Source organism: Coregonus lavaretus, assembly GCF_964263955.1.
Source record: "Coregonus lavaretus genome assembly, chromosome: 16".
Classification (NCBI taxonomy): domain Eukaryota; kingdom Metazoa; phylum Chordata; class Actinopteri; order Salmoniformes; family Salmonidae; genus Coregonus; species Coregonus lavaretus.
The window spans coordinates 20,600,824-20,628,645 of NC_140003.1; the positions used below are offsets into that span (position 1 = coordinate 20,600,824).

The window sequence follows — 27,822 nt, forward strand, 5'->3', positions numbered from 1 at the left end:
ATACACTGCCGATTTTGCAGGTTTTCCTACTTACAAAGCATGTAGAGGTCTGTAATTTTTATCATATGTACACTTCAACTGTGAGAGACGGAATCTAGAAAATCACATTGTATGATTTTTAAGTAATTAATTTGCATTTTATTGCATGACATAAGTATTTGATCTCCTACCAACCATTAAGAATTCCGGCTCTCACAGACCTGTTAGTTTTTCTTTAAGAAGCCCTCCTGTTCTCCACTCATTACCTGTATTAACTGCACCTGTTTGAACTCGTTACCTGTATAAAAGACACCTGTCCACACACTCAATCAAACAGACTCCAACCTCTCCACAATGGCCAAGACCAGAGAGCTGTGTAAGGACATCAGGGATAAAATTGTAGACCTGCACAAGGCTGGGATGGGCTACAGGACAATAGGCAAGCAGCTTGGTGAGAAGGCAACAACTGTTGGCGCAATTATTAGAAAATGGAAGAAGTTCAAGATGACGGTCAATCACCCTCGGTCTGGGGCTCCATGCAAGATCTCACCTCGTGGGGCATCAATGATCATGAGGAAAGTGAGGGATCAGCCCAGAACTACACAGCAGGACCTGGTCAATGACCTGAAGAGAGCTGGGACCACAGTCTCAAAGAAAACCATTAGTAACACACTACGCCGTCATGGATTAAAATCCTGCAGCGCACGCAAGGTCCCCCTGCTCAAGCCAGCGCATGTCAAGGCCCGTCTGAAGTTTGCCAATGACCATCTGGATGATCCAGAGGAGGAATGGGAAAAGGTAATGTGGTCTGATGAGACAAAAATTTAGCTTTTTGGTCTAAACTCCACTCGCCGTGTTTGGAGGAAGAAGAAGGATGAGTACAACCCCAAGAACACCATCCCAACCGTGAAGCATGGAGGTGGAAACATCATTCTTTGGGGATGCTTTTCTGCAAAGGGGACAGGACGACTGCACCGTATTGAGGGGAGGATGGATGGGGCCATGTATCGCGAGATCTTGGCCAACAACCTCCTTCCCTCAGTAAGAGCATTGAAGATGGGTCGTGGCTGGGTCTTCCAGCATGACAACGACCCGAAACACACAGCCAGGGCAACTAAGGAGTGGCTCCGTAAGAAGCATCTCAAGGTCCTGGAGTGGCCTAGCCAGTCTCCAGACCTGAACCCAATAGAAAATCTTTGGAGGGAGCTGAAAGTCCGTATTGCCCAGCGACAGCCCCGAAACCTGAAGGATCTGGAGAAGATCTGTATGGAGGAGTGGGCCAAAATCCCTGCTGCAGTGTGTGCAAACCTGGTCAAGACGTACAGGAAACGTATGATCTCTGTAATTGCAAACAAAGGTTTCTGGTTAATATTAAGTTCTGCTTTTCTGATGTATCAAATAATTATGTCATGCAATAAAATGCAAATTAATTACTTTAAAAAATCATACAATGTGATTTTCTGGATTTTTTTTTTTGATTCCGTCTCTCACAGTTGAAGTGTACCTATGATAAAAATGACAGACCTCTACATGCTTTGTAAGTAGGAAACCCTGTAAAATTGGCAGTGTATCAAATACTTGTTCTCCCCACTGTATATAAAGGCTACAGTGTCTTTGGAAAGTATTCAGACCCCTTGACTTTGACATTATTATTCTAAAACATTTTTGTATTTTTTATCCTCAGCAATCTACACACAATACCCCATAATGACAAAGTGAAAACAGGTTTTTAGACTTTTTTGCAAATGTATTAAAAACAAAAAACAGAAATACCTTATTTACATAAGTATTCAGACCCTTTGCTATGAGACTCGAAATTGAGCTCAGGTGCATCCTGTTTCCATTGATCATCCTTGAGATGTTTCTACAACTTGATTAGTGTCTACCTGTGGTAAATTAAATTGATTGGACATGATTTGGAAAGGCACACACCTGTATATATATATATATATATATATATATATATATATATATATATATATATATAAGGTCCCACAGTTGACAGTGCATGTCAGGTCAAAAACCAAGCCATGAGGTCGAAGGAATTGTCCGTAGAGCTTCGAGACAGGATTGTGTCGAGGCACAGATCTGAGGAAGGGTACCAAAATATTTCTGCAGCATTGAAGGTCTCCAAGAACACAGTGGTCTCCATCATTCTTAAATGGAAGAAGTTTGGAACAACCGCCCGGCCAAACTGAGAAATCGGAGGAGAAGGGCCTTGGTCAGGGAGGTGACCAACAACCCGATGGTCACTCTGACAGAGCTCTAGAGTTCCTCTGTGGAGATGGGAGAACCTTCCAGAAGGACAACCATCTCTGCAGCACTCCACCAATCAGGCCTTTATGGTAGAGTGGCCAGAAGGAAGCCACTCCTCAGTCCCATGTAGCTCAGTTGGTAGAGAATGGCGCTTGCAATGCCAGGGTTGTGGGTTCGTTTCCCACAGGGGGCCAGTGTGAAAATGTATGCACTCACTAACTGTAAGTCGCTCTGGATAAGAGCGTCTGCTAAATGACTAAAATGTAAATGTAAAATGGCACATGACAGCCCGCTTGGAGTTTGCCAAAAAGGCACCTAAAGGACTCTCAGACCATGAGAAACAAGTTTCTCTGGTCTGATGCAACCAAGATTGAACTCTTTGGCCAGAATGCCAAGCGTCACGTCTGGAGGAAACCTGGCACCATCCCTATGGTGAAGCATGGTGGTGGCAGCATCATGCTGTGGGGATGTTTTTCAGCTGCAGGGACTGGAAGACTAGTCAGGATCGAGGGAAAGATGAACGGAGCAAAGTACAGAGAGATCCTTGATGAAAACACGCTCAGGACCTCAGACTGAGTGAAGGTTCACCTTCCAACAGGACAATGACCCTAAACACATAGCCAAGACAATGCAGGAGTGGCTTCAGGACAAGTCTCTGAATGTCCTTGAGTGGCCCAGCCAGATTCCGGACTTGAACTAAGAAACGAACATCTCTGGAGAGACCTGAAAATAGCTGTGCAGCGACGCTCCCCATCCAAACTGACAGCGCTTGAAAGGATCTGCAGAGAAGAATGGGAGAAACTCCCCAAATACAGGTGTGCCAAGCTTCTAGCGTCATACCCAAGAAGACTCAAGGCTGTAATCGCTGCCTGTCGCTCTGGATAAGAGCGTCTGCTAAATGACTAAAATGTAAATGTAAAAAATGCTGCCAAAGGTGCTTCAACAAAGTACTGAGTAAAGGGTCTGAATACTTACATAAATGTAATATTGTGTGTAGATTGATGAGGGGAAAAAACGATTTATTCCATTTGAGAATACAGCGGTAACGTATCAAAATGTGGTATTTCTGTTTTGAATGTTTTATTAAATTTGCAAAAAAATCTAAAAACCTGTTTTCGCTTTGTCATTATGGAGTATTGTGTGTAGATTGCTAAAAAAAAGATATACACTACCAGTCAAAAGTTTGGACACACCTACTCATTCAAGGATTTTTCTTTATTTGTACAATTTTCTACATTGTAGAATAATAGTGAAGAGATCAAAACTATGAAATAACACATATTGAATCAGGTAGTAACCAAAAAAGTGTTAAACAAATCAAAATATTTTGTATATTTGAGATTCTTCAAATAGCCACCAGTTGCCTTGATGACAGCTTTGCACACTCTTGGCATTCTCTCAACCAGCTTCATGAGGTTGTCACCTGGAATGGGGGGGGGGTATACAGAAGATACATCTATTTGGTAAAAGACCAAGTCCATATTATGGCAAGAACAGCTCAAATAAGCAAAGAGAAACAACAGTCCATCATTACTTTAAGACATGAAGGTCAGTCAATACGGAACATTTCAAGACCTTTGAAAGTTTCTTCAAGTGCAGTCGCAAAAACCATCAAGTGCTATGCTGAAACTGGCACTTATGAGGACCGCCACAGGAATGGAAGACCCAGAGTTACCTCTGCTGCAGAGGATAAGTTCATTAGAGTTACCAGCCTCAGACATTGCAGCCCAAATAAACGCTTCACATAGTTCAAGTCACAGACACATCTCAACATCAACTGTTCAGAGGGGACTGTGTGAATCAGGCCTTCATGGTCGAATTGCTGCAAAGAAACCACTACTAAAGGACACCAATAATAAGAAGAGACCTGCTTGGGCCAAGAAACACGAGCAATGGACATTAGACCGGTGGAAATGTGTCCTTTGGTCTGGAGTCCAAATTGGAGATTTTGGGATCCAACCGCCGTGTCTTTGTGAGACGCGGTGTGGGTGAATGGATGATCTCCGCATGTGTAGTTCCCACCGTAAAGCATGGAGGAGGAGGTGTTATGGTGTGGGGGTGCATTGCTGGTGACACTGTCTGTGATTTCTTTAGAATTAAAGGCACACTTAACCAGCATGGCTACCACAGCATTCTGCAGCGATAGGCCATCTCATCTGGTTTGGGCTTAGTGGGACTAACATTTGTTTTTCAACACGGAAATGACCCAACACACCTCCAGGCTGTGTAAGGGCTATTATACCAAGAAGGAGAGTAATGGAGTGCTGCATCAGTTGACCTGGCCTCCACAATCCCCCGACCTCAACCCAATTGAGATGGTTTGGGATGAGTCGGACGGCAGAGTGAAGGAAAAGCAGCTAACAAGTGCTCAGCATATGTGGGAACTCCTTCAAGACTGTTGGAAAAGCATTCCAGGTGAAGCTGGTTGAGAGAATGCCAAGAGTGTGCAAAGCTGTCATCAAGGCAAAGGGTGGCTATTTGAAGAATCTCAAATATATTTTGATTTGTTTAACACTTTTTTGGTTACTACATTATTCCATATGTGTTATTTCATAGTTTTGATGTCTTCACTATTATTCTACAATGTAGAAAATAGTAAAAAAATAAAGAAAAAACCTTGAATGAGTGGGTGTGTCCAAACTTTTGACTGGCATTGTATATTTAACCCATTTTAGAATAAGGCTGTAACGTAACAAAATGTGGAAAAAGGGAAGCAAGCGGTCTGAATACTTTCCGAATGCACTGTATATGTACATATCTACCTCAATTACTGTACCTCGTGTTATTACTTTTCTATTTTCTTTCTCTCTGCATTGTTGTTTACGAAGCAGGTGATGAATAACATTTGATTTGAGAGGACAAAAGAACAACAGAAGGGAAGGAAGAGTAGTGGCATGGAGGGTTGGTTAAAATGTGCCTGCTGGTTCTATCAGGAGTAGGGCTGGAGAGAATCTCCAGGGAAGTTATCTTATCAATACCTTAAGAGCACTGTCTGAAAACATAATCGATAACACTTAAGCTATTCATGTTTTCGATTGGTCTCACTCGCAAAATAGATTTTATCTCAATAGGGCTAAGCTGCATAGAAATAGATAGGTTTGAAGCAGTTGGATTGATTTCATTTAACTCCATAGGTATTTTTGTATCTCTGCAGATCTATCTGGCCCTACTGGTTAACATGAAATTAGCTCTGGTAGCGCAGGGTGCTTGCAATGCCAGGAATGTATGCATGCCTAAGTGGCTTTGGATAAAAGTGTCTGCTAAATGGCATATATTATTATTATTATTATTATTATTATTATTATTTCAGGGCGTGCTGCTTTGTCCTGATGTACCTCTCCAGATCCTCTGCGTCGTCACTCTGCTCTGCCTTCCCGATGCCAAACTTGGACTTCAGAGAGCGGGAGCGGGCAATGACCGTCTCCACCGCTATGAGCTGGGTAATCACGTCCTGTTGGAGGAGACAGACAAAGACACTGAGCACTAGGGTGGATGAGTCGGGGGTAGAAAAAACTATACTGTGGCTACCTTGCAGTCCAACCAATGGGTTAGAGGTAGAGGTTAGGGGTTAGAGACTGGTGGGGAGAGATCGTCAATCTTGCCAGGTCTCCCTTGAAAAACAGGATTTATCCTAGTTAAATAAAGGCTAAATGAAAAAAAAGTTGTTTCCAGTCACCTCCAGTTTCTTGTAGTCTGGGCTTGGGTGGCGCAGCACCTTGCTGGCATGAGAGGTGGCCTGCTGGATGGCCTTTCTAGCAGATAGGATGTCCTCTACTGACTCTGTATGAGAGAGAAGAGAGGAAGTTGGTGAGATATATGAGAGAGAGAGAGAGAGAGAGAGAGAGAGGAGAGAGAGAGAGAGAGAGAGAGAGAGAGAGAGAGAGAGAGAGAGAGAGAGAGAGAGAGAGAGAGAGATTTTCAGCAGCTGCCACTAACCCTCCTCCTTCTCCTTGAGGATGGCAGCGTGGAGGATGCAGGGCAGGAGATGGCGGGACAGGTCTGCTGGCTTCTGTACCGCCAAGTAGTGCAGCACCTGGGGGAGGGGAAGAATATCAAAACCAAACTCTCGCTCTCCATCTCTCTCTTACAGCAATTATGATTCCAGAGGTTGTCAGGACCCAGCAAGGTACTTGACATTTCAGAAGGCATTGTTCTTTTATATAACTGGTTCATCGGCTTCTTTTGACTTATGGAGGCTGCCTGCCGCATAAACGCAATTGTGTTGGCGAGAGGCAGCGCTGCATTTTAATGACCCTCCTTTTTATACAACACAGGGTCATTCGTTATGTTGAGTGAGTCGGAGATGAGATTCCAGGAGCTCAATCTGATTTGGTATTCCCTAATAACACACAACCCTTCAGGCTCTCGTGCACATGGAGAGAACAGGGATAGAACGTACGGCACAGTGCAGCGCTCTTAAGTTGTCGCAGAGTGACCTTGTGGCGATGATTTTGACTGCAATCAGAGGACTGTGGAATATAGAAGCACTCCTGTCATCTACCTACTTTAAGAGGACAACTTACTGGAGCAGCAAGAAAAAAGGAAAAAATATATAATCAGCAGGAAATGAATGCCAAACTAAATTGTGCACCTGGAATTTCCCCAAAAGAGCCGGCTGGCTGGTGGCAGACATACGGATGAAGGTCGCAGCGCTATAGGCTAGATGACCGACCTTCAAGGCCCAGCAAGGTTCCCCTAAACTCAGTTTAAACTCTCAGGGAGGGGACCATGGCAGGGAGGGGAGGGACACCTTGTGTGTGTGTGTGTGTGTGTGTGTGTGTGTGTGTGTGTGTGTGTGTGTGTGTGTGTGTGTGTGTGTGTGTGTGTCTCGTAGCAGGGACACTTTGTGTTCTGACCTACTTCCTATTTCTAGCAGCGCTGCATGGTGATTGGCTGAAACAGGGACAAACAGAGAGAGGCAGAGTGTGTAGTGAACCTGGCAGGGTTTAGTTCTTTGGGCTGGCAGCAATGAGCTGCAGGACAGGTGGAGGTGTCATTCACAGATTCTCAGTCTAGCAGTTCAAAAGGGAAACGTATTAACCTGTTGCAGTCAGAGGCCTTTTTCACTTAGTCATATTAAATCAGTCAGGGAAACACAATGCCTCTGGGTAAAAGTTGCACTTAGGCACAACTTATCCTCCCCAAATCCTAACCTTAAGGGGGAAAACCCCAAACTGAGCTTACCCCCCCCTTTTAGTTTTTCCTGGGTAACCTAAAACTCTGGATCTTACACGATATGACATGGTTAATCAGTTGTAAAAAGGTTTAATATGGGCTATTATGGGACCAGAGTTTTTCTAAAATTGGGTCACATGGTTTTAAAAACTCCTGGAAAAACTCCTGGCCTTGGGGAGGATGAAAACCCTGTCAAACTGCAGCAACCTTCTACTTGCTCATATTCATTATATTTTAAAGCTAGACTAAAACGGGGGGTTTCATCTACACATCCACAGACAGCAACATGATTGGACAATAGAACTCAAAAGGCTGAGCTTGCTTTATGCAGGTCTGCATTGTTTAGTCCTGCCCTATGCAACTGTAGGCCTAATTAAACAAGAACTCACCGTCTATGTCAGATACTGCGTTTATTGATTCATTCCAGTTAATAATGTTGGATTGAAAAGGTCTAGGTAGCCTAGTCACCCAAAGTATGAATATAAACCAAAAAATGGGCTTTAAATACACAACATTACGTCTTCGTTTACCCTGGCCAGAGGGACAGGGCGTAGTAGACTGTATGCAGCTGTTAGTCTCCTACAGTTGATCAGACAAAAAATTATAATCTTGTTTCCATGCAATACAGAAGATCACTAATGTTTAGGTGTAGGCTGCTACAACATTTATGTAAAGAGGTTTTGCTTGTGTCTGTCGGGAGTGATATAACGTTTGCTAAATAAATAGCCTACCGGAGGAAAGTGGATGGGGCGCCTTGAGCGTTGTGCGTTGATTTCCGTGAACCTGATTGGTCAAGAAACGCACAGAGCCTGCAGCAGCACTCCAATGTGAAGGACAGAGAAATTGTGCGTGTGGCAAATCAGGTAAAAATAAAACGTTTTTGCATCAATATTTTTTATGAAACTAAATCAAAAGCAGTGGGCCGCTGTCCCACCTGATTGAAAAGTGCTGGGGAAAATGCCGCCTCGCCACACGTTTTCCGGCGGCCAAATATTATTCTAAAAGCTCCAAGCTCAGTACCTTCTCAGCCTCCTTGGTGTCGTCAAACAGGCGTCTCTGTCTGCGAGCGGGGGTAGTCTTGGCAGTGGCCCACGCCTCCATCCACATGTTTCCCGGGATCTTCATCCTGGCACTCAGGTCGCCCCTGACCACCGTGTCTCCGATCTCGTCCACCACCTCCTCCTCAACGTAGTCCCTGGGAGAGTACCACCTCACAAAGTCCTCCAGGGTACAACCAGGGTTCGCCGCCTGACACAGAGACACACAGACAGGCACGTCAATGCTAGTCATTATGTTCCAGAGTTCTACAGTCTATACATAAATATAGACATTGTACAAAGTTCTCCAGGGTACAGCCAGGGTTCGCTGCCTAATATGTACATGGACAGACAGGCTTGTTACTGTCACTACCAAGTCATGTTCTCAACCCCCACAGATGTTCAAGAGTTTCAACTATATTCTATTCTTCCAGAGCATATATACACACACAGAGAAGTCAAAGTCTTCTAGAAAACCCTGGCGATAGTAGCAGAAAACACGCATACATTTGGCTGATGTCATCTCCACCTCCAGTGTGTGCAATGACATTCTAGTGTTTCAGCTCCACTCCAGAGCAGTGCCCACTGTCTGTGAGCTCATGACTCAGAGACAGGTGATGATTCAGGTTAGTCAGATGTAGCAGACAGCATCAGTGTGTTAATGGCTCTCAGAGGGAATGAGTCTGAATCAGAGTACCTACTGCTGTGAAATAAATCAATGTCAGTCTCCATGCTTCCTCTGGAAACCAACCGACTGACCAATTGAACAAGTATAACTTTTGTGTGACCTTTTGCTGGTGTGTTAGTGTGTTCTCACACAGTACTTTCTCTCCTTCATTCACACTCCATAATTAATTAGAAACCTGCCTTACCACAGAAAGAAATAGAGGAAATGATCTAAGTTTCGTAGCGAGGAGACAGCTCCATTTCAGTGCAGCAGCAGTAGATGGATTGATGAGGAGGAGGATAAAGTGTGAATAACTGAGACAGGAGCTCCTCCGTAGCCTGTGGGCCCAGGGCAGGACAGACAGGAGCTCCTCCGTAGCCTGTGGGCCCAGGGCAGGACAGACAGGAGCTCCTCCGTAGCCTGTGGGCCCAGGGCAGGACAGACAGGAGCTCCTCCGTAGCCTGTGGGCCCAGGGCAGGACAGACAGGAGCTCCTCCGTAGCCTGTGGGCCCAGGGCAGGACAGACAGGAGCTCCTCCGTAGCCTGTGGGCCCAGGGTAGGACAGACAGGAGCTCCTCCGTAGCCTGTGGGCCCAGGGCAGGACAGACAGGAGCTCCTCTGTAGCCTGTGGGCCCAGGGTAGGACAGACAGGAGGCTTCTCCTCTGCTGCTGTCCCCCTAAGGAAGAAGTGTGTGTGTGTTTGTGTGTGTATGCTTTCGTGCGTGACGTGTATGTGTGTATGCTTTCGTGCGTGACGTGTATGTGTGCATGCTTTCGTGCGTGACGTGTATGTGTGCATGCCTGCATTCGTGCGTGAGACATATTCAGTTGAGGAGGGGGCTGGTACGTGGTGCTTGGCTGTCATATTCCTAAGTCCCCACCATTCATCAGTGGTCCATCCTTTGCTTTGCGCCTGCAGGGACCGGGATAATTAAAGCTAAAATGCCAGATTATGCTTGGCTAAGCACAATTACATACAGAGCAGGTTGGCCCTGGCCCTGAGAAATGTAGAGGCCATTCTAACTCAAGGGCCCCATTTACCGCTCTGCCTGAGTACACAACATTCTTCTACCTCTAGTTTATAACCCATCTCCCTCCCTCTCACGTCAGCTGTTGTCGGCGCTCAGAAAGAACAAAAGAAGAAGAGATCGAGAAGAGAACATACAACTACCTCCAAAGTAGAGCATTTAGTGGGCCAGTTAAAAACAGACTGGGGTAATGCGACAAAAAGTTGCAACTGTGCCCCCTGACGGAACACTATTTGTCAACGTTTGTTACTGTTGGGAACAAAGGGGTGGAGCCTGAAGTCCCATCAGAGAAGTTTAAAGATGGTGACCTGATGTTCTGAACCTTTTGAATCCAACAGCTTGGAGTTAGCAGGTGTGGCTGCATTCTACTCAGCAGAAAAATGGGGTATGTTTCACTGTATTCATTGCACAATAAGGTTACCATAGAGAGCTTTCTTTAGCCTGTGTCTAAAACATTTTTAAAGGGACAACTATTAAATGTAACTTGACTAAATTAATTCAAGACACATAGCGGGATTGTAAGAGCGGTTATGTATATTTGTCTGCATGATAAAGGAAATGTACTTTAATCATCAAAAGCATTTGTGATCAATCTTCTAACTAATACTTTTACTGGCATTACATCAACCACTAGTATTCAATAATTCAACACTATGGAGGCTTATTTTCAAAATGGAAAGTATTTGAAGCACTTAAACAGAAATCTGTACAGTATATCAGCTCTCTAAAACCTCGTCCAAATGTCCAAATGCACACCCCTCACATTTTCTAATAGGAAAGAAGCCTTTCATTGACATTTATAACACAATTAGCATGCCCTCCACTGTGCCACCGTGTGAGACGAGGGAGACTAAAGGAGACTGTCAGAATCAAGTCAAACGCCCCCCAGTCTGACACATTGACTGACAGAGGACGGAGACCACTAATAGGCTCCTGTGCCACTCACCCAGTCTGGGTGGCAGTGAGAGTGAGTGTGTGCGTGTGCCTCTGTGTTTGTGTGTGTGCCAGCGTTAATTTCAGGGTGTGTGTGTGTGTGTGTGTATGTCGGTGTCAGTGTGTATCCTCACCTTAAAAGACTCCATGTCTGAGAGCAGACAGGCACTCTGCATGCGGGCGCGGAGGTGGGCACCCTCGGCTGACGTGCCCAGTTTGGCCAATACCTCCGACTGCTCCTCTAGAAGGTCTTCTGTCATGGGCGCTGGCTCCTGGGGAGTGGGAAGGAGGACATTCAGGGTTTCTGTGTTTTAGGGGTTTTAGTGTGTGTATGAAGTAGCGTGTGTGTGTGGGTTGGTTTCCGACACACACGGAAGTCAGAAACTGACCCCTAAAGGTTTACCCATAAGTTCTGTATGTTACAGTACTTATTAGTGTCTGAGAGACATGCAGCAGTGACACAAGGTTTGGCCCAGTCATTCACTCTGAGCAGAACAGAGGAGACTAACAGCTCGTCATGTTCATTAGGGACCTGTGGAACACTTGGGGCACCTCCAACCCCATGCCAAAACACCCACAATGCCCTGCCAATCTCCCATCAGCCCCGGCTAATGAACACTGGTTGTCTTGTAGAGCAATGTCCACAGGCCTGTCTAGTGTCCATGTTGCTGAAGGGCAACTGAACACCGCATAATGTTCGTTAAGGTCTGATTCGGTTCCACCACTGGCAATGTAAGTCATGATCACCGGCCAATCAGGTGCATAACTAAAATGGTTATTTGAATGAGCAAAAAAGACTGACTGCATGTAGAGGTGGTGGTTTGCCAAACTTTGCTTGCTTGGTGAGTAACCTTGCTTGAGACTCGGCAACTTGAGTTAGCCAGGGCTTTAGCTCAGAGGGCTAACATTGTCACACAGATAACCCGGTTTCAATACCCAGTAGGTTTGTTATGTACAAAATATTCACTATAGTTCAGATAAACCTGCAAAAGTCCCTCATTTCATAGAATCCTGATTCTGCTCCCTGGCCTGTAATAACTCTAATAGCCATTACTTATACATTTTATAACCTGCTTTAAAATGAGCCATTCCTTCCTATTTCATTGCTGCCATTATGCAACTTTTTTCCAGCACAAAGCAGGCTTGTATAACAATGGGCTCAATACATCACCCAATGGATTTCTGAGCGGAACTAGCCCAACGTGAGGCTGCTGTACCTACCTTTTCAAACAACGACCGCATACCTCTAAATGCAAAAGGCCACACACCATGCAATCATGAATGGAAAACAGGGGGCAGAACCCAACTGTGCCTTTCTTTCATTACCATCACAGCCTCTAATGCATTCTACCCAGTGGGCTCAGACTGACTAATGCACAGTCGGGTCTGGGAGAAAGAAAAAACCAAAAGCCTGTCCCCTCCTGAGCAAGTTTCTAATGAAATAAAGAATGACCTGAGTCAGAGGGGGCCATTAGCTGCGGCTCTTGAGAGATCTGCGTCCCAAATTGCACCCCATTCCCAATATAGTGCATTACATTTGACCAGAGCCCTATAGGCCTTGCCCCTTGTCAAAAGTAGTGCACCATATATAGTATAGTATGCTATTTAGGACGCAGACAGAGTGTGGGGAATATAAACAGGGCAGAGAGGAGCGGCAACCAAACAACACTTTACCCAGACTAATTAAAACTAGGGAAGGAAGGTGAGAATGCAGAGCAGAGCGTACGAGTATGTGTGAAGAGGCATCCACCTCATTACAAATAAAGTGGCAATGCCATGAATCTAAAACACCCATCTCTGCCTACCCCTGTCCCCCCTCCTACCCCTGCCCCTGCTGTTTAAAATTCCGACAGAGAGGGAGGAGGAGAAGTGATGGAGTGTGGGAGAGCGCGAGAGAAAGAGAGCACGCGAGACAGAGCGCGAGAGAGAGAGAGAGAGCGTGCGCGAGAGAGAGAGACTGACAGGGGTGTCAGAGAGGAAATGTCTGAAAGGTAATAGAAAAAAATAGAAAAAACAGACAGGCGAGCGGAGATGGAGACAACAGATCCAGACAGAGACAGAGCAGCACAGATGAGCAAACAGACGTACAGATAATCGATGGATGTAGGAAGAGAAAGAGAGAACATGTCATTGAGAGGACACAGCGAGAGAAAGAGAAAAGAGAGAGGAAATGGAAAAGGACTGAAGGGTAGTGGGAGTGATATATGAGAGACAGAGAGACAAAGGTTTGGAGAATGTTGTGTGGATAAAGAGGGCGAGAGATAGAAAAGGGCAGACAGAGAAAAGACAAGTGCAAAAATCCCTGCATGATACACCGAGAGAGCGGGAGACTGAGGCAGTGTCTAGACTTGACAGTTAATGAATGCAGTTTATGTTTTCTGATCATGGAGTTCTGATCATGGAATTACGGACACATCATGCGTCTACAACTACATTTAAATGTGTCCACCATGTCCACAGTCAGTGTTGCCAATTTAGCAACTTTCTCGATATATTTAGCAAGTTTTCAGACCCCTCCAGTGACTTTTATTGGTAAAAGAGGCTAGCGCCAAATTCAGCTACTTTTCAGGCTGCTTTTGGGGAGTTTTGACACAGAGGATTTCTATGGTTTTGATTGCATTTTGCGACTTTTCCCACTCAATTCTGCCGCAAACGAGAGTGGGAGAAGCTGTCTGTGCAACAGAAGTCACTGCAATGGTGCACAGACAGGCAGAGAAGCACAAGGGGAGGGGGTGCAAAGCAAATTGGTCCACATTTTTGTCTGGATTCTGTTTTTTCACGCTATATTCAAATGCCAGTATGTATTCTGCAAACGGTGGAATAGGCAAAATATGATAACACAACAACTTGATAGCAGTAGCTAACTACTGTAGCTAACTAGCCAGCAAGCTAGAAAGCAATGCTAGAGGGATTGCAAACAGGTTAGCATAATTCTAGCCAAAAAACTAAAACATTTTTAGAAATAGTAGCTCGCTGGCTAGCATTCATGAGGCCAGCAAACACTTCCCTCACACGCTAGGAATGTATTTCCTCAAATGTTATAACGAAAAGGTGCCTCTCTTTCCCAAAACACACGTTTTCTGGAGACTGTACACACCAGGGATCGTCAACTAGATTCGGCAGCGGGACGATTTTTTCTTGAGCGGCTGGTCGGAGGGCCGGAACATAATTACTAATAATTTGTCCGCAAGAAGCCCAAACAGATATAATGTTTAACTAAAACATAATCATTTCAAACCTTGCGTACATTTGCATACGATCACGTCCCTCTATTAGGCGTGGGAATACTTGGGAACAGATTTCTTCACTTGGAGCAGATTTCCTGGTGTTTTTTACAACAACAAAGAAATTCAATTTTTGGCTCAGAAACCTTGTGGGGGCAAATAAAACCATATGGCCCGTGGACCGCCACTTTCGGTAGCCTGATTGAGTCCAGACTGAGGAGAAATCTGCACACAAACCTCCTGAGGAAAAATGGCTCGATAAGGTGGTCAGCCAGATCTGAACACAATCAGACCACATCGCAACTTTAGTGCGTCTAGACCTGATCTTCGTATTCTGATAGCAGAAGTCGAATGTAAGTGTCAAGTGTAGACACGGCCTGAGACTGTGTGTGTGCGCGTGTGTGTTAGATGGAGATTGCACACAGCAGACGCAATCTGTGTGAAGCCGTCGGGCCCGTCTAGAAGTGCTGACACTCGTTTCTTTTACACTCATACACTCCATCCATCTCTCCCTCCACGCAGCACACGGTCGTTCCGCTCTCTTAACTCGGCAAGGCGTCTGTCCTCGTCCACCATCTGCACTGTGTGCTGTGTGTGTATCTGTGTGCTGGGTCTGTGTGTCGTCTTTGTGTGCGTGTTATGCATTTGTGGATAGATATCAGCTTCAGACAGCCCGGGCCACCATCTCCCTTCCTGCATCTCACCTCCTAGTGTTAAATCATTGAAAAGGGTCAGCCTCAGCCCTGTGCATTAATTAGCTCTACTATTCATCCCGGTCTATAACTGATGAGGGGGAGAGGAGCTACAAATCTCTCCATGCTAGCTCTGGGCTCACACACATAGCAGGGAATGGAGAGGGAGGGAGTTAGCACTATCAGAGAGACTCATAGCATAGAGCACATGTGCCAAACTTGTTCCATGGAGGGCAGAGTGTCTGCGGGTTTTCACTCCTCCCTTGTACTTGATTGATGAATTAAGGTCACTAACCTCACCTGGTTGTCTAGGGCTTAATTGAAAGGAAAAACCTGACACCACTGGCATAGAGGCTGATCAGAGGTGGCCACCAAATGGAAGAGGATATAGCCAATTATAATAAGATGTATTATAGTATCTACCTGCCCCCAAATGCCTTCTACAATAAGAGGCCGAGCACAGCCTTTGTTGAGTTGATTCTGTCAGGCTAAGTTTCACATCATGCTGTTCTTGGCTTTACCATACTTATTAAGATTAACCCGTAGACATTTAAAGCTAATTATGAGTTTTATGTTACAACAATGATTTATTACAAGTCCGTGATAATGAATTAGGCACTGTGTGCATACACTGTATTTGTCAAGGCTACTGTGTTCTAGTGATTTATGGTACCATAGTAACAACGAGTTACAGTATCATTACAATGTATTAATGAATAGGTAAATGAGTTACTGGTGCATATTGTACAGTACATCTGCCATGGCTGTCTGTTTGTCTGACCTGTGGCATTGTTAATGACATGGTCTGTATGTGGAAATATTGGTCCTAGGAATCACTGAGTATACCAAACATTAGGAACAACCCTTTTGCCCTCAGAACAGCCTCAATTCGTCGGGGCATGGGCTCTACAAGGTGTCGAAAGCGTTCCACAGGGATGCTGGCCCATGTTGACTTCAATGCTTCCCACAGTTGTGTCAAGTTGGCTGGATGTCCTTTGGGTGGTGGACCATTCTTGATACACACAGAAAACTGTTGAGCGTGAAAAACCCAGCAGCGTTGTAGCCCTTGGCACCTAACACCATACCCCGTTCAAAGGCACTTACATATTTTGTCTTGCCCATTCACCCTCTGAATGGCACACATACACAATCCATGTTTCAATTGTCTCTAGGCTTAAAAAAACCTTACTTAACCCGTCTCCTCCCCTTTATCTACACTGATTGAAGTGGATTTAACAAGTGACATCAATAAGGGATCATAGCTTTCACCTGGATTCACCTGGTCAGTCTGTCATGGAATGAGCATATGTTCTTAATGTTTTGTATAGTAATGAATAGGTCAGTGAGTTAGAGTGGTGCATATCGTACAGTACATCTACCATGGCTGCCTCCTTGTCTGAGGTAAAGAGAAAGAATGTGCTCAACTCCTTCCTCTTACTTAAAACAATGAAACAATTAAAGGGTGCTTGAAGCCACCAGTCAATCACATGAAAAATGAAATGGCTGTGTGCGTTTGTATGTCTGACCTGAGTAACAGGGATGTACAGGGGTTCCTGGGAGTTGAGCAGGGTCAACTTCCCGTGGGGGTGGAGCCGACCCTCTGGCTTGGCCACCTTGGCCCCGCCCTTCTCGCCGTCTGTGGCCGCACCATCCTTCATCTCCTCCGTGTCGCTCAGGCACTCAAAGAACTCGTCCTCGCCCTCGCTGTCACTCCACGAGTCCCACGACTTCCCAGGAGACACCTCTCTGCCCCCCTCTGCCGTCGCTGCACTCTCCGGCCCCAGGCGCCCGTTCTCAGTCCCGGTCGACCCTGCCACCTTCCTCTCCCTCTCTCTCTCTCTCGCCTTCCCTCCCTCAATAGTCTTCCTCCCGTCATCCCTCGCCCTCTTCCTCTCGATGCAGCAGTTGAGCATCTGGGGGGCAGAGACGGACAAAGAGTGATGAGTGCAGGGAGTCAGGGAAACAGCAGCAGATGGCAAGGTTTTGGAAGGTAGGTGTGTGTGTGTGTAATTCTAGCCAGTATAAACCCATCTCATCCCTTTGGCCCTTACCGAGCCATTTCTCATCATCATGTCCCTTTGTGCCCACACTAAAGTCTTCTTCTCCTCCTACACTGAGCTCCAAACGTCTACCTCGGGCAGGCTGCAGCGCCGTGAATAGAGTCACTTTCTGCTCTAATACTGATGCATGCCTAGCCTAGGTGAGTAGGGAGCAGAGAGAGGGAGAGAGGGGGGGAGCAGGGAGAGAGAAGGGAGCAGAGAGAGAGAGAGAGAGAGAGAGAGAGCAGAGGTAGAGAGAAGGGGGAGAGAGCAGAGAGGTAGAGGTAGGTTGGTAGAGGGAGAGATACAGAGACAGACTCAGTTTATGAGTCAGGAGCTCTTTGCCCAGTGCCGCCTGGGCACCTCTTCCTCTTTTTAAAGTGATTGCAGATAAAGTGGCTCTCTCCGCCTTTCCAGAAAGATATTACCTCGCCTTCCCTCTCATCCTCGCTCACTCTCTCCCACTCTCTCTGGACATCTTTATTACCACCTCTCTCCCTTCCTTTTATCGCTTCCTCTCTCATTCCACAATCCCTCCCTCTCTTCCCCAGGTGAGGCGTGGGTGGCTGAATAACAACAGTGTTTATGGGTCTGGGTTTGGTTGTCTGGGGCCACTGCAGACAAAAAGCTGACTGGATGACCACAATGCAGCAGCAGGACACATAGAAATATAATTAATACAACAGGCTTGGAACCGCTGCCTGGTATTGCAATAATTTCCATAGTAATGTAGAATGTTCTTTCAAATGATGTTAACAGATTTTTTTGTGGGGACTCCTGTTCCATTCATTCTATTTCTATGGCTGCACATGCAGTCAGGAGCGGAGGAGAGGAGAAAATGTGTGTCTAAAACAACCCCCCAAATTAAAATAAATATATTTATTTTTTTGCTATTCAACCGTTAATACGGTGACCGCGGTCATTTGGCTGGCCAATTACAGTCATCCAAAATTCCATGACCGTCACAGCCCTAGGGGGAGACACTGCTCCCTGTCTACTCGCTCTCTCCCCTACCTGTCCACTCGCTCTCTCCCCTACCTGTCCACTCGCTCTCTCCCCTACCTGTCCACTCGCTCTCTCCCCTACCTGTCCACTCGCTCTCTCCCCTACCTGTCCACTCGCTCTCTCCCCTACCTGTCCACTCGCTCTCTCCCCTACCTGTCCACTCGCTCTCTCCCCTACCTGTCCACTCGCTCTCTCCCCTACCTGTCCACTCGCTCTCTCCCCTACCTGTCCACTCGCTCTCTCCCCTACCTGTCCACTCGCTCTCTCCCCTACCTGTCCACTCGCTCTCTCCCCTACCTGTCCACTCGCTCTCTCCCCTACCTGTCCACTCGCTCTCTCCCCTACCTGTCCACTCGCTCTCTCCCCTACCAGTCTACTCACTCTCTCTCACCTACCTGTCTACTCACTCTCTCTCACCTACCAGTCTACTCACTCTCTCTCACCTACCAGTCTACTCACTCACCCACTCACTCCTTCTCCTACCTGTCTACTCACTCACTCACTCTCTCTCCTACCGGTCTACACACTCTCTCACTCCCTCTCCTACCTGTCGACTCACTCACCCTCTCTCCTACCTGTCGACTCACTCACCCTCTCTCCTACCTGTCGACTCACTCACCCTCTCTCCTACCTGTCGACTCACTCACCCTCTCTCCTACCTGTCGACTCACTCACCCTCTCTCCTACCTGTCGACTCACTCACCCTCTCTCCTACCTGTCGACTCACTCACCCTCTCTCCTACCTGTCGACTCACTCACCCTCTCTCCTACCTGTCGACTCACTCACCCTCTCTCCTACCTGTCGACTCACTCACCCTCTCTCCTACCTGTCGACTCACTCACCCTCTCTCCTACCTGTCGACTCACACACCCTCTCTCCTACCTGTTGACACACTCTCACTCTCCTACCTGTCGACTCACTCACCCTCTCTCCAACCCGTCGACTCACTCACCCTCTCTCCTACCCGTCGACTCACTCACTCACTCTCTCTCCTACCTGTCGACTCACTCACTCACTCCCTCTCCTACCTGTCGACTCACTCACCCTCTCTCCTACCTGTCGACTCACTCACTCCCTCTCCTACCTGTCGACTCACTCACTCCTTCTCCTACCTGTCGACTCACTCACTCACTCTCTCTCTCCTACCTGTCGACTCACTCACTCACTCTCTCTCTCCTACCCGTCTACTCACTCTCTCCCCTACCTGTCGACTCACTCACTCACTCTCTCTCTCCTACCAGTCTACTCACTCCCTCTCCTACCTGTCGACTCACTCTCTCACTCTCCTGTCTACTCACTCTCACTCCTACCTGTCGACTCACCTTCTCACTCTCTCCTACCTGTCGACTCACTCACTCTCTCTCCTACCTGTCTACTCACTCTCTCTCTCCTACCTGTCGACTCACTCACTCACTCTCTCTCTCCTACCAGTCTACTCACTCCCTCTCCTACCTGTCGACTCACTCTCTCACTCTCCTGTCTACTCACTCTCACTCCTACCTGTCGACTCACCTTCTCACTCTCTCCTACCTGTCGACTCACTCACTCTCTCTCCTACCCGTCTACTCACTCTCTCCTACCGGTCTACTCACTCTCTCACTATCTCCCCTACCTGCCTACTCACTCTCTCACTCTCTCCTACTTGTCTACTCACTCTCTCACTTTCTATCCTACTGGTCTACTCACTTTCTCAATCCCTCTACTACCTGTCTTCTCACTCTCTCTCCTACCTGTCTACTGACTCTCTCTCCCTCTCTCCTACCGGTCTACTCAATCTCTCCTACCTGTCTACTCACTCTCTCACACTGGTCTACTCACTCTCACTCCCTCTCCTACCTGTCCACTCACTCTCTCACTCCCTCTCGACTCACTCTCACACCTGTCTACTCTCTCTCCTACCGGTCTACTCACTCTCTCTCATTCCTGTCTACTCAATCTCTCTCCCCTACCTGTCTACTCACTCTCTCCTACCGGTCTACTCACCCTCTCACTCTCTCCTACCTGTCGACTCACCCTCTCTCTCTCCTACCTGTCTACTCACTCTCTCCTACCGGTCTACTCACCCTCTCACTCTCCTACCTGTCTACTCACTCTCTCCTACCGGTCTACTCACCCTCTCACTCTCCTACCTGTCTACTCACTCTCTCCTACCGGTCTACTCACCCTCTCACTCTCCTACCTGTCTACTCACTCTCTCCTACCGGTCTACTCACCCTCTCACTCTCCTACCTGTCTACTCACTCTCTCCTACCGGTCTACTCACCCTCTCACTCTCCTACCTGTCTACTCACTCTCTCCTACCGGTCTACTCACCCTCTCACTCTCCTACCTGTCTACTCACTCTCTCCTACCGGTCTACTCACCCTCTCACTCTCCTACCTGTCTACTCACTCTCTCCTACCTGTCTACTCACTCTCTCTCCTACCTGTCTACTCACTCTCTCTCCTACCTGTCTACTCACTCTCTCTCTCCTACACTGTCTACTCACTCTCTCACTCTACCAGACTAATATGCAAACCAAAAACACACAGAGAGAGAGAGATCCTGGTGTACAAGTTGCTGCTGTTACCACCATCTTAATCCATCTTAATCCATCATTCCTAAACAATTAATTTCTGCAGACTGATTGATTTGTGCTGGATGAATGCTTGAGTGTGAAAAACCCAGCAGCGTTGCAGTTCTTGACCAAACCGGTGCGCTTGACACCTACTACCATACCCCGTTCAAAGGCACTTAAATATTTTGTCTTGCCCATTCACCCTCTGAATGGCACAAATACACAATCCATGTCTGTAGGCTTATTAATGGGGCTTATAGTGGTCTTTCTCAAATACTTTACAGAGAGCTTTGTTGTTGTTGCAGGCCTTAAAGAGGGAAAGCTCTGACAAAGCCTATTAGGACTGAGTAAACAGTCTTAGTAATAATCATAGCGAGGTCTGTATGTGTACAGTTGATAGACCGTGCTAGTCACCTGGAGTTTCTGGTGGAGGAGACAGCAGCGAAGGTCTGGAGGACCACTGGCCAGTCTGAAAGAAAAAAGACAGGAAGGGGATGATTCAGTATACAGTCACAGTGTATACCCTCAACATCATCATTGATGGAATTCCGGTTCGGGTTCAATGCAATTTGATGAGGGTTCAATCCAATTTCTATTTTTATTCCCTCTGGAATCAAGTGCAGTGTTTCCCCTAGGATCAACAGCGGTGGGAAAGGTAGCGGGAGGAGGGGGCTCTTTGCTGCGGGGGTCCGGGAGCATGCCCCTGAGAGATTTTTTTGTAGAACGACTGCGAGAAGGTGACTTAAAAAAAAAACATTTGACTCCAAAATGCATGAAAATTAAATGATGTTGACACCATCTGAAATATAACTGATGGGAGCCACTGCACTGTAGGGAGATGAGGAGCAAGCGTTGGCTGTGTGCTCGTGGCTCTCAATCGTGCCACTGCTCGCTCTGTTTGCTATAAATATAGGTTTTAACTTGTTTCTCTAATCTTATAGGGATAGTGTGAGATTTTGGCAATTACCATTTTTATGTCTCTGCGTGCAGTTTGAATTAAGTTGAAGGTAGTTTCACTAGTGCTAGCACAATGACTGGAAGTCTAGGGGAACAGCTAGCATGCAGATAGACTTCTAGTCATTGTGCTAACGCTAGTTAGCAACTTCCTTCAAACTGCATGCAGAGACATAAAAATGGTATCCATGAGTTCATCGGACTCTGGATAAGTAGAAAAATGGCTTAGTTGCCAAAATGTCACACTGTCCCTTTAAAAGCACTCTCCCTTTAAAAAATATATTATAATATAGTTATATTATATAATTAATATATCGTTTGTTGCGTAATAAATACGATCATGCTCTCACCCATAGACGAGGTAGTTGTTCTCCCAGCGGTATCTCATCTCCAGGACAAACTCCTGCCAGAGGTGAGCCACGGCCCTAACCCCTCCATGGTAGAAGTTAACCAGACACACACACAGAGCCAGGCGGTACGTCAGACTGTCACTAGGAGCAGACTTGAGCTGGTTGTACAGGTTCTGGATGGAGGGGGGAGGGTTGACAAAGAGACTACAATCAGGATGCAGTACTGCAGAAGATTTCACTAATCAATGATGGATTTACTGAATGTGTAAGTTTGACAACTGAAAATTGTATTTGTGAGTTTCATTCAGTTAGGAACAATCTCGTTCACACTGAAAAAAGACGAGTACTTTTATCAGACAAGTTCAGGTATTTCAAATTGTTTCTCGAATGTCATTCCTACTGAACACACCCCTGGTGTACAACGTCTGTCTGTGAGAATGATAGTAAAATAGAGATAGAGGGCAGACATACATAGTCGTCAGAATCCTTCTCTTCTGGTTTCCCATCAGTATTCAATTGAGAAGCCTTGATCTCGCTGTTCTCTGATGATGACTTGTCTATGGCAGCATCTGGGAAGAGATACTGAGACACACACAAATATGAGCTTAACCATTCTCTTACATAGGGAACATCAATTCCATCTTACCCTTTAGACAAAAAAATACCTCAATTACAATTCTGCTACTAACAGAGTCTGCTTTAAAATGTTTTATTCACCAACTGACTCACCACTGAGCCTCTAGGCCAATGGCAGTGTGTTTATCCCAAATGGCACCCTATTCCCTATATAGTCAACTACTTTTGACCAGGGCCCATAGAGGCCCTTTGGGACTTGCCAATTGGGACGCAAAGTGTCTTCACGGCTGATTAAGAAACTGTTCCACACAGCAGTGCCAGTAACAGTGGAGCCTGGCTGCAGACTCAGCTCCCTTTCTCTCCTCTCAGAGAATGGCTGGAGCTCTCTCTCTCTCTCACAGCCACTGAGGCAGAGCCACTTGTGTAGTATGTCAGCCAGACTAAATCCCCATAAGCCTTCAGAGGGCTGCAGTAGACGTCTGAGCAGGCCAAACACATAGCCTAGTGAACCCATCAGAGCTGATGCATGGTTTATTTGGGGTTTCATTGTGCGTGTGTGCGCGCGCGCATGTCTAAGCGTTGCCGCTCTCACCAGCAGTATGGAGTTGAGCACATCGTTGCTGAGCGGTGATTCGGCGCCGCGGCGGTGGCGGCGGATGCGTTTGCGGGCGCTGTGCACCATGTTAGAGACAGAAAGCTTGGGGATGGGCACGGCCGTGGGCTCTGTCAACTTAGACAGGGCATGGCTGATGTCATCTGTAACAACAGGGGAGGGAAGGGGGGAAGAGAGCGAGATATAAATTATACACAGGGAGGGAATGAGGGTGGGCTCTGACAGAGACAGCATATGCTCCCTTCACATGCACCAGCAAACAAACAAAAACTAAAAGACACAAGCCAAGGGTCTCAATAGTCCAAAGTGGCTTCATGTTCTACTCTTCTTTTCCTCCATCAGCACTGAGCTCTGCACAAATCCCCTTTGGGTTTACAACATATTGGAGAATGAGAGGGAGTGATGTTAGACTATTGAGAAACACCCCAGTAGCCATAGCACACACTAATAGAGGAAGTCCTATTACCTTTGCCTTCCTCCTCAACTGGACCCCGTCCCAGGATCTCCTCTGTTGTCTCCTTCTTAGAGCACATCTTGAAGAACTCTGTCAGGAAGTCACCTGGGATGGGGAACATTAGGTTTTATTCCATTCAATTCAAAGTCTTTATTGTAGGGTTGGGCGATGGCAACCTTTGTCTTATCGTGATTAGGTACCCCTAAAACATTGTGATATATGATGCTCTCGCTATTGGCCACCAAAAAATACAATCAGGTAAAACGACAGATGGGCTATAGCGCAAAATCGAATGCAACTGGAAGAATCCTGACAAAATATGTTGTTGTTGAAAGCCTGGGCAGAGGCCAGGTGCAGGCAATGGCAAATCTTTTCTAATATTCCTTCCGCGTTCATGATGTTGCAGTGACTGTCTGATGAGGAACGGGCTGTCTTACTGTCATAAGCTAGGTTACTGGCCTACATCATTGGCTGGATAGAAGCAGTCTACCGTCTTCAGAACTGGATAATAAATCGCTTTATTTGCATCATAAAATAATAGAAAAATAAATAATAATTGTTTGTTCTCCCGTTCTCATTAAGCTGTGATTGAGAATAGCCTATGCCTAGGCTAAGGACATAGACTTTCATTATTGTTATTTTTGAAAGCCACAACAACACTTTCTTAGGCTACAATATTTGGGAAATAAGCTACTTTTCATAACTTTAACTTGTGGTAAAGCTTTTAAAAAAAAAAAAAATATATATATATATATATATATATATATATATATATATATATATATATATATATATATATATATATACATACATACATACATACATACATACATACATACATACATACAGTACCAGACAAAAGTTTGGACACACCTACTCATTCCAGGGTTTTTCTTTATTTTTACTATTTTCTACATTGCAGAATAATAGTGAAGACACCAAAACTATGAAATAACACATATAGAATCATGTTGTAACAAAAAAAGTGTTAAATCAAAATATATTATATATTTGAGATTCTTCAAAGTAGCCACCCTTTGCCTTGATGACAGCTTTGCACACTCTTGGCATTCTCTCAGCCAGCTTCTTGAGGCAGTCACCTGGAATGCATTTAAATTAACAGGTGTGCCTTGTTAAAAGTTTATTGGTGGAATTTCTTTCCTTCTTAATGCGTTTGAGCCAATCAGTTGTGTTGTGACAAGGTAGGGGTGGTATACAGAAGATAGCCCTATTTGGTAAAAGACCAAGTCCATATTATGGCAAGAACAGCTAAAATAAGCAAAGAGAAACGACAGTCCATCATTACTTTAAGACATGAAGGTCAGTCAATACGGAACATTTCAAGAACTTTGAAGGTTTCTTAAAGTGCAGTCGCAAAAACCATCAAGCGCTATGATGAAACTGGCTATCATGAGGACCGCCAGAGGAAAGGAAGACCCAGAGTTACCTCTGCTGCAGAGGATAAGTTCATTAGAGTTACCAGCCTCAGAAATTGCAGCCCAAATAAATGTAACAGACACATCTCAACATCAACTGTTCAGAGGAGACTGCGGTGATCTATTCATGGTCGAATTGCTGCAAAGAAACGACTACTAAAGGACACCAATAAGAAGAAGAGACTTGCTTGGGCCAAGAAACACGAGCAATGGACATTACACCGGTGGAAATCTGTCCTTTGGTCTGGAGTGCAAATTTGAGATTTTTGGTTCCAAACGTGTCTTTGTGAGACGCAGAGAAGGTGAACGGATGATCTCTGCATGTGTAGTTCCCACCGTGAAGCATGGAGGAGGTGGTGTGATGGTGCTTTGCTGGTGACACTGTCGGTGATCTATTTAGAATTCAAGGCACACTTAACCAGCACGGCTACCACAGCATTCTGCAGCGATACGCCATCCCATCTGGTTTGCGCTTAATGGGACTATCATTTGTTTTTCAATAGGACAATGACCCAACACACCTCCAGGCTGTGTAAGTGCTATTTGACCAAGAAGGAGAGTGATGGAGTGCTGCATCAGATTACTTGGCCTCCACAATCACCCGACCTAAACCCAATTGAGATGGTTTGGGATGAGTAGGACCACAGAGTGAAGGAAAAGCAGCCAACAAGTGCTCAGCATATGTGGGAACTCCTTCAAGACTGTTGGAAAAGCATTCCTCATGAAGCTGGTTGAGAGAAGTGTGCAAAGCTGTCATCAAGGCAAAGGGTGGCTACTTTGAAGAATCTAAAATCCAAAAAAAAAAATGATTTGTTTAACACTTTTTTGGTTACTACATGATTCCATATGTGTTATTTCATAGTTTTGATATTTTCACTGTTATTTTATGATGTAGAAAATAGTAAAAATAAAAAATAAACTTGAATGAGTAGGTGTCCAAACTATCTATCTATCTATCTATATATATATATATATATATATATACACATACACACACACACACAGTGGGGAGAACAAGTATTTGATACACTGCCGATTTTCCTACTTACAAAGCATGTAGAGGTCTGTAATTTTTATCATATGTACACTTCAACTGTGAGAGACGGAATCTAAAACAAAAATCCAGAAAATCACATTGTATGATTTTTAAGTAATTAATTTGCATGTTATTGCATGACATAAGTATTTGATCACCTACCAACCAGTAAGAATTCCGGCTAACACAGACCTGTTAGTTTTTCTTTAAGAAGCCCTCCTGTTCTCCACTCATTACCTGTATTAACTGCACCTGTTTGAACTCGTTACCTGTATAAAAGACACCTGTCCACACACTCAATCAAACAGACTCCAACCTCTCCACAATGGCCAAGACCAGAGAGCTGTGTAAAGACATCAGGGATAAAATTGTAGACCTGCACAAGGCTGGGATGGGCTACAGGACAAGGCAACAGCTTGGTGAGAAGGCAACAACTGTTGGCGCAATTATTAGAAAATGGAAGAAGTTCAAGATGACAGTCAATCACCCTCGGTCTGGGGCTCCATGCAAGATCTCACCTCGTGGGGCATCAATGATCATGAGGAAGGTGAGGGATCAGCCCAGAACTACACGGCAGGACCTGGTCAATGACCTGAAGAGAGCTGGAACCACAGTCTCAAAGAAAACCATTAGTAACACACTACGCCGTCATGGATTAAAATCCTGCAGCGCACGCAAGGTCCCCCTGCTCAAGCCAGCGCATGTCCAGGCCCGTCTGAAGTTTGCCAATGACCATCTGGATGATCCAGAGGAGGAATGGGAGAAGGTCATGTGGTCTGATGAGACAAAAATATAGCTTTTTGGTCTAAACTCCACTCGCCGTGTTTGGAGGAAGAAGGATGAGTACAACCCCAAGAAAACCATCCCAACCGTGAAGCATGGAAGTGGAAACATCATTCTTTGGGGATGCTTTTCTGCAAAGGGGACAGGACGACTGCACCATATTGAGGGGAGGATGGATGGGGCCATGTATCGCGAGATCTTGGCCAACAACCTCCTTCCCTCAGTAAGAGCATTGAAGATGGGTCGTGGCTGGGTCTTCCAGCATGACAACGACCCGAAACAAACAGCCAGGGCAACTATGGAGTGGCTGCGTAAGAAGCATCTCAAGGTCCTGGAGTGGCCTAGCCAGTCTCCAGTCCTGAACCCAATAGAAAATCTTTGGAGGGAGCTGAAAGTCCGTATTGCCCAGCGACAGCCCCGAAACCTGAAGGATCTGGAGAAGGTCTGTATGGAGGTGTGGGCCAAAATCCCTGCTGCAGTGTGTGCAAACCTGGTCAAGACCTACAGGAAACGTATGATCTCTGTAATTGCAAACAAAGGTTTCTGTACCAAATATTAAGTTCTGCTTTTCTGATGTATCAAATACTTATGTCATGCAATAAAATGCAAATTACTTAAAAATCATACAATGTGATTTTCTGGATTTTTGTTTTAGATTCCGTCTCTCACAGTTGAAGTGTACCTATGATAAAAATGACAGACTTCTACATGCTTTGTAAGTAGGAAAACCTGCAAAATTGGCAGTGTATCAAATACTTGTTCTCCCCACTGTATATATAGCATTCTATTGGTTGCAAGAATTTTGTATAATGATTTAAATTGAAAAACTCGTAAGTTTTGAATCCGGCGTCGTTTTGTGTACCAGTTCATACACCATGTGCCATGGAATCGGTACATCGAAACCTGTATGGCGCAGCTGTACATTTTTTGGTCATTAATGGAAACTGGTCTACTTTTTAATTTCAACAAATACTTGTTCTCCCCACTGTATATACACACACAGTTGAAGTCGGAAGTTTACATACAC

At 45.6% G+C, this 27,822-nt stretch overlaps 1 protein-coding gene across 1 annotated transcript in view; it reads right to left on the reverse strand.

The window, feature by feature from the left end:
• The window catches only part of LOC311143728 (rab3 GTPase-activating protein catalytic subunit-like), a 51,179-nt gene that overhangs the window by 8,465 nt on the left and 14,892 nt on the right, over positions 1-27,822 (reverse strand). The window contains exons 12-22 of the mRNA XM_084179602.1: positions 23,553-23,645; positions 23,066-23,229; positions 22,369-22,479; positions 21,898-22,070; positions 21,008-21,062; positions 16,518-16,904; positions 11,210-11,347; positions 8,431-8,658; positions 6,172-6,268; positions 5,912-6,015; positions 5,571-5,686 (exon numbers count right to left, since the gene is read on the reverse strand). Coding sequence (XP_084035728.1) covers positions 5,571-5,686; positions 5,912-6,015; positions 6,172-6,268; positions 8,431-8,658; positions 11,210-11,347; positions 16,518-16,904; positions 21,008-21,062; positions 21,898-22,070; positions 22,369-22,479; positions 23,066-23,229; positions 23,553-23,645 — 1,666 coding nt within the window. The remainder of the gene's footprint in view (positions 1-5,570; positions 5,687-5,911; positions 6,016-6,171; positions 6,269-8,430; positions 8,659-11,209; positions 11,348-16,517; positions 16,905-21,007; positions 21,063-21,897; positions 22,071-22,368; positions 22,480-23,065; positions 23,230-23,552; positions 23,646-27,822) is intronic.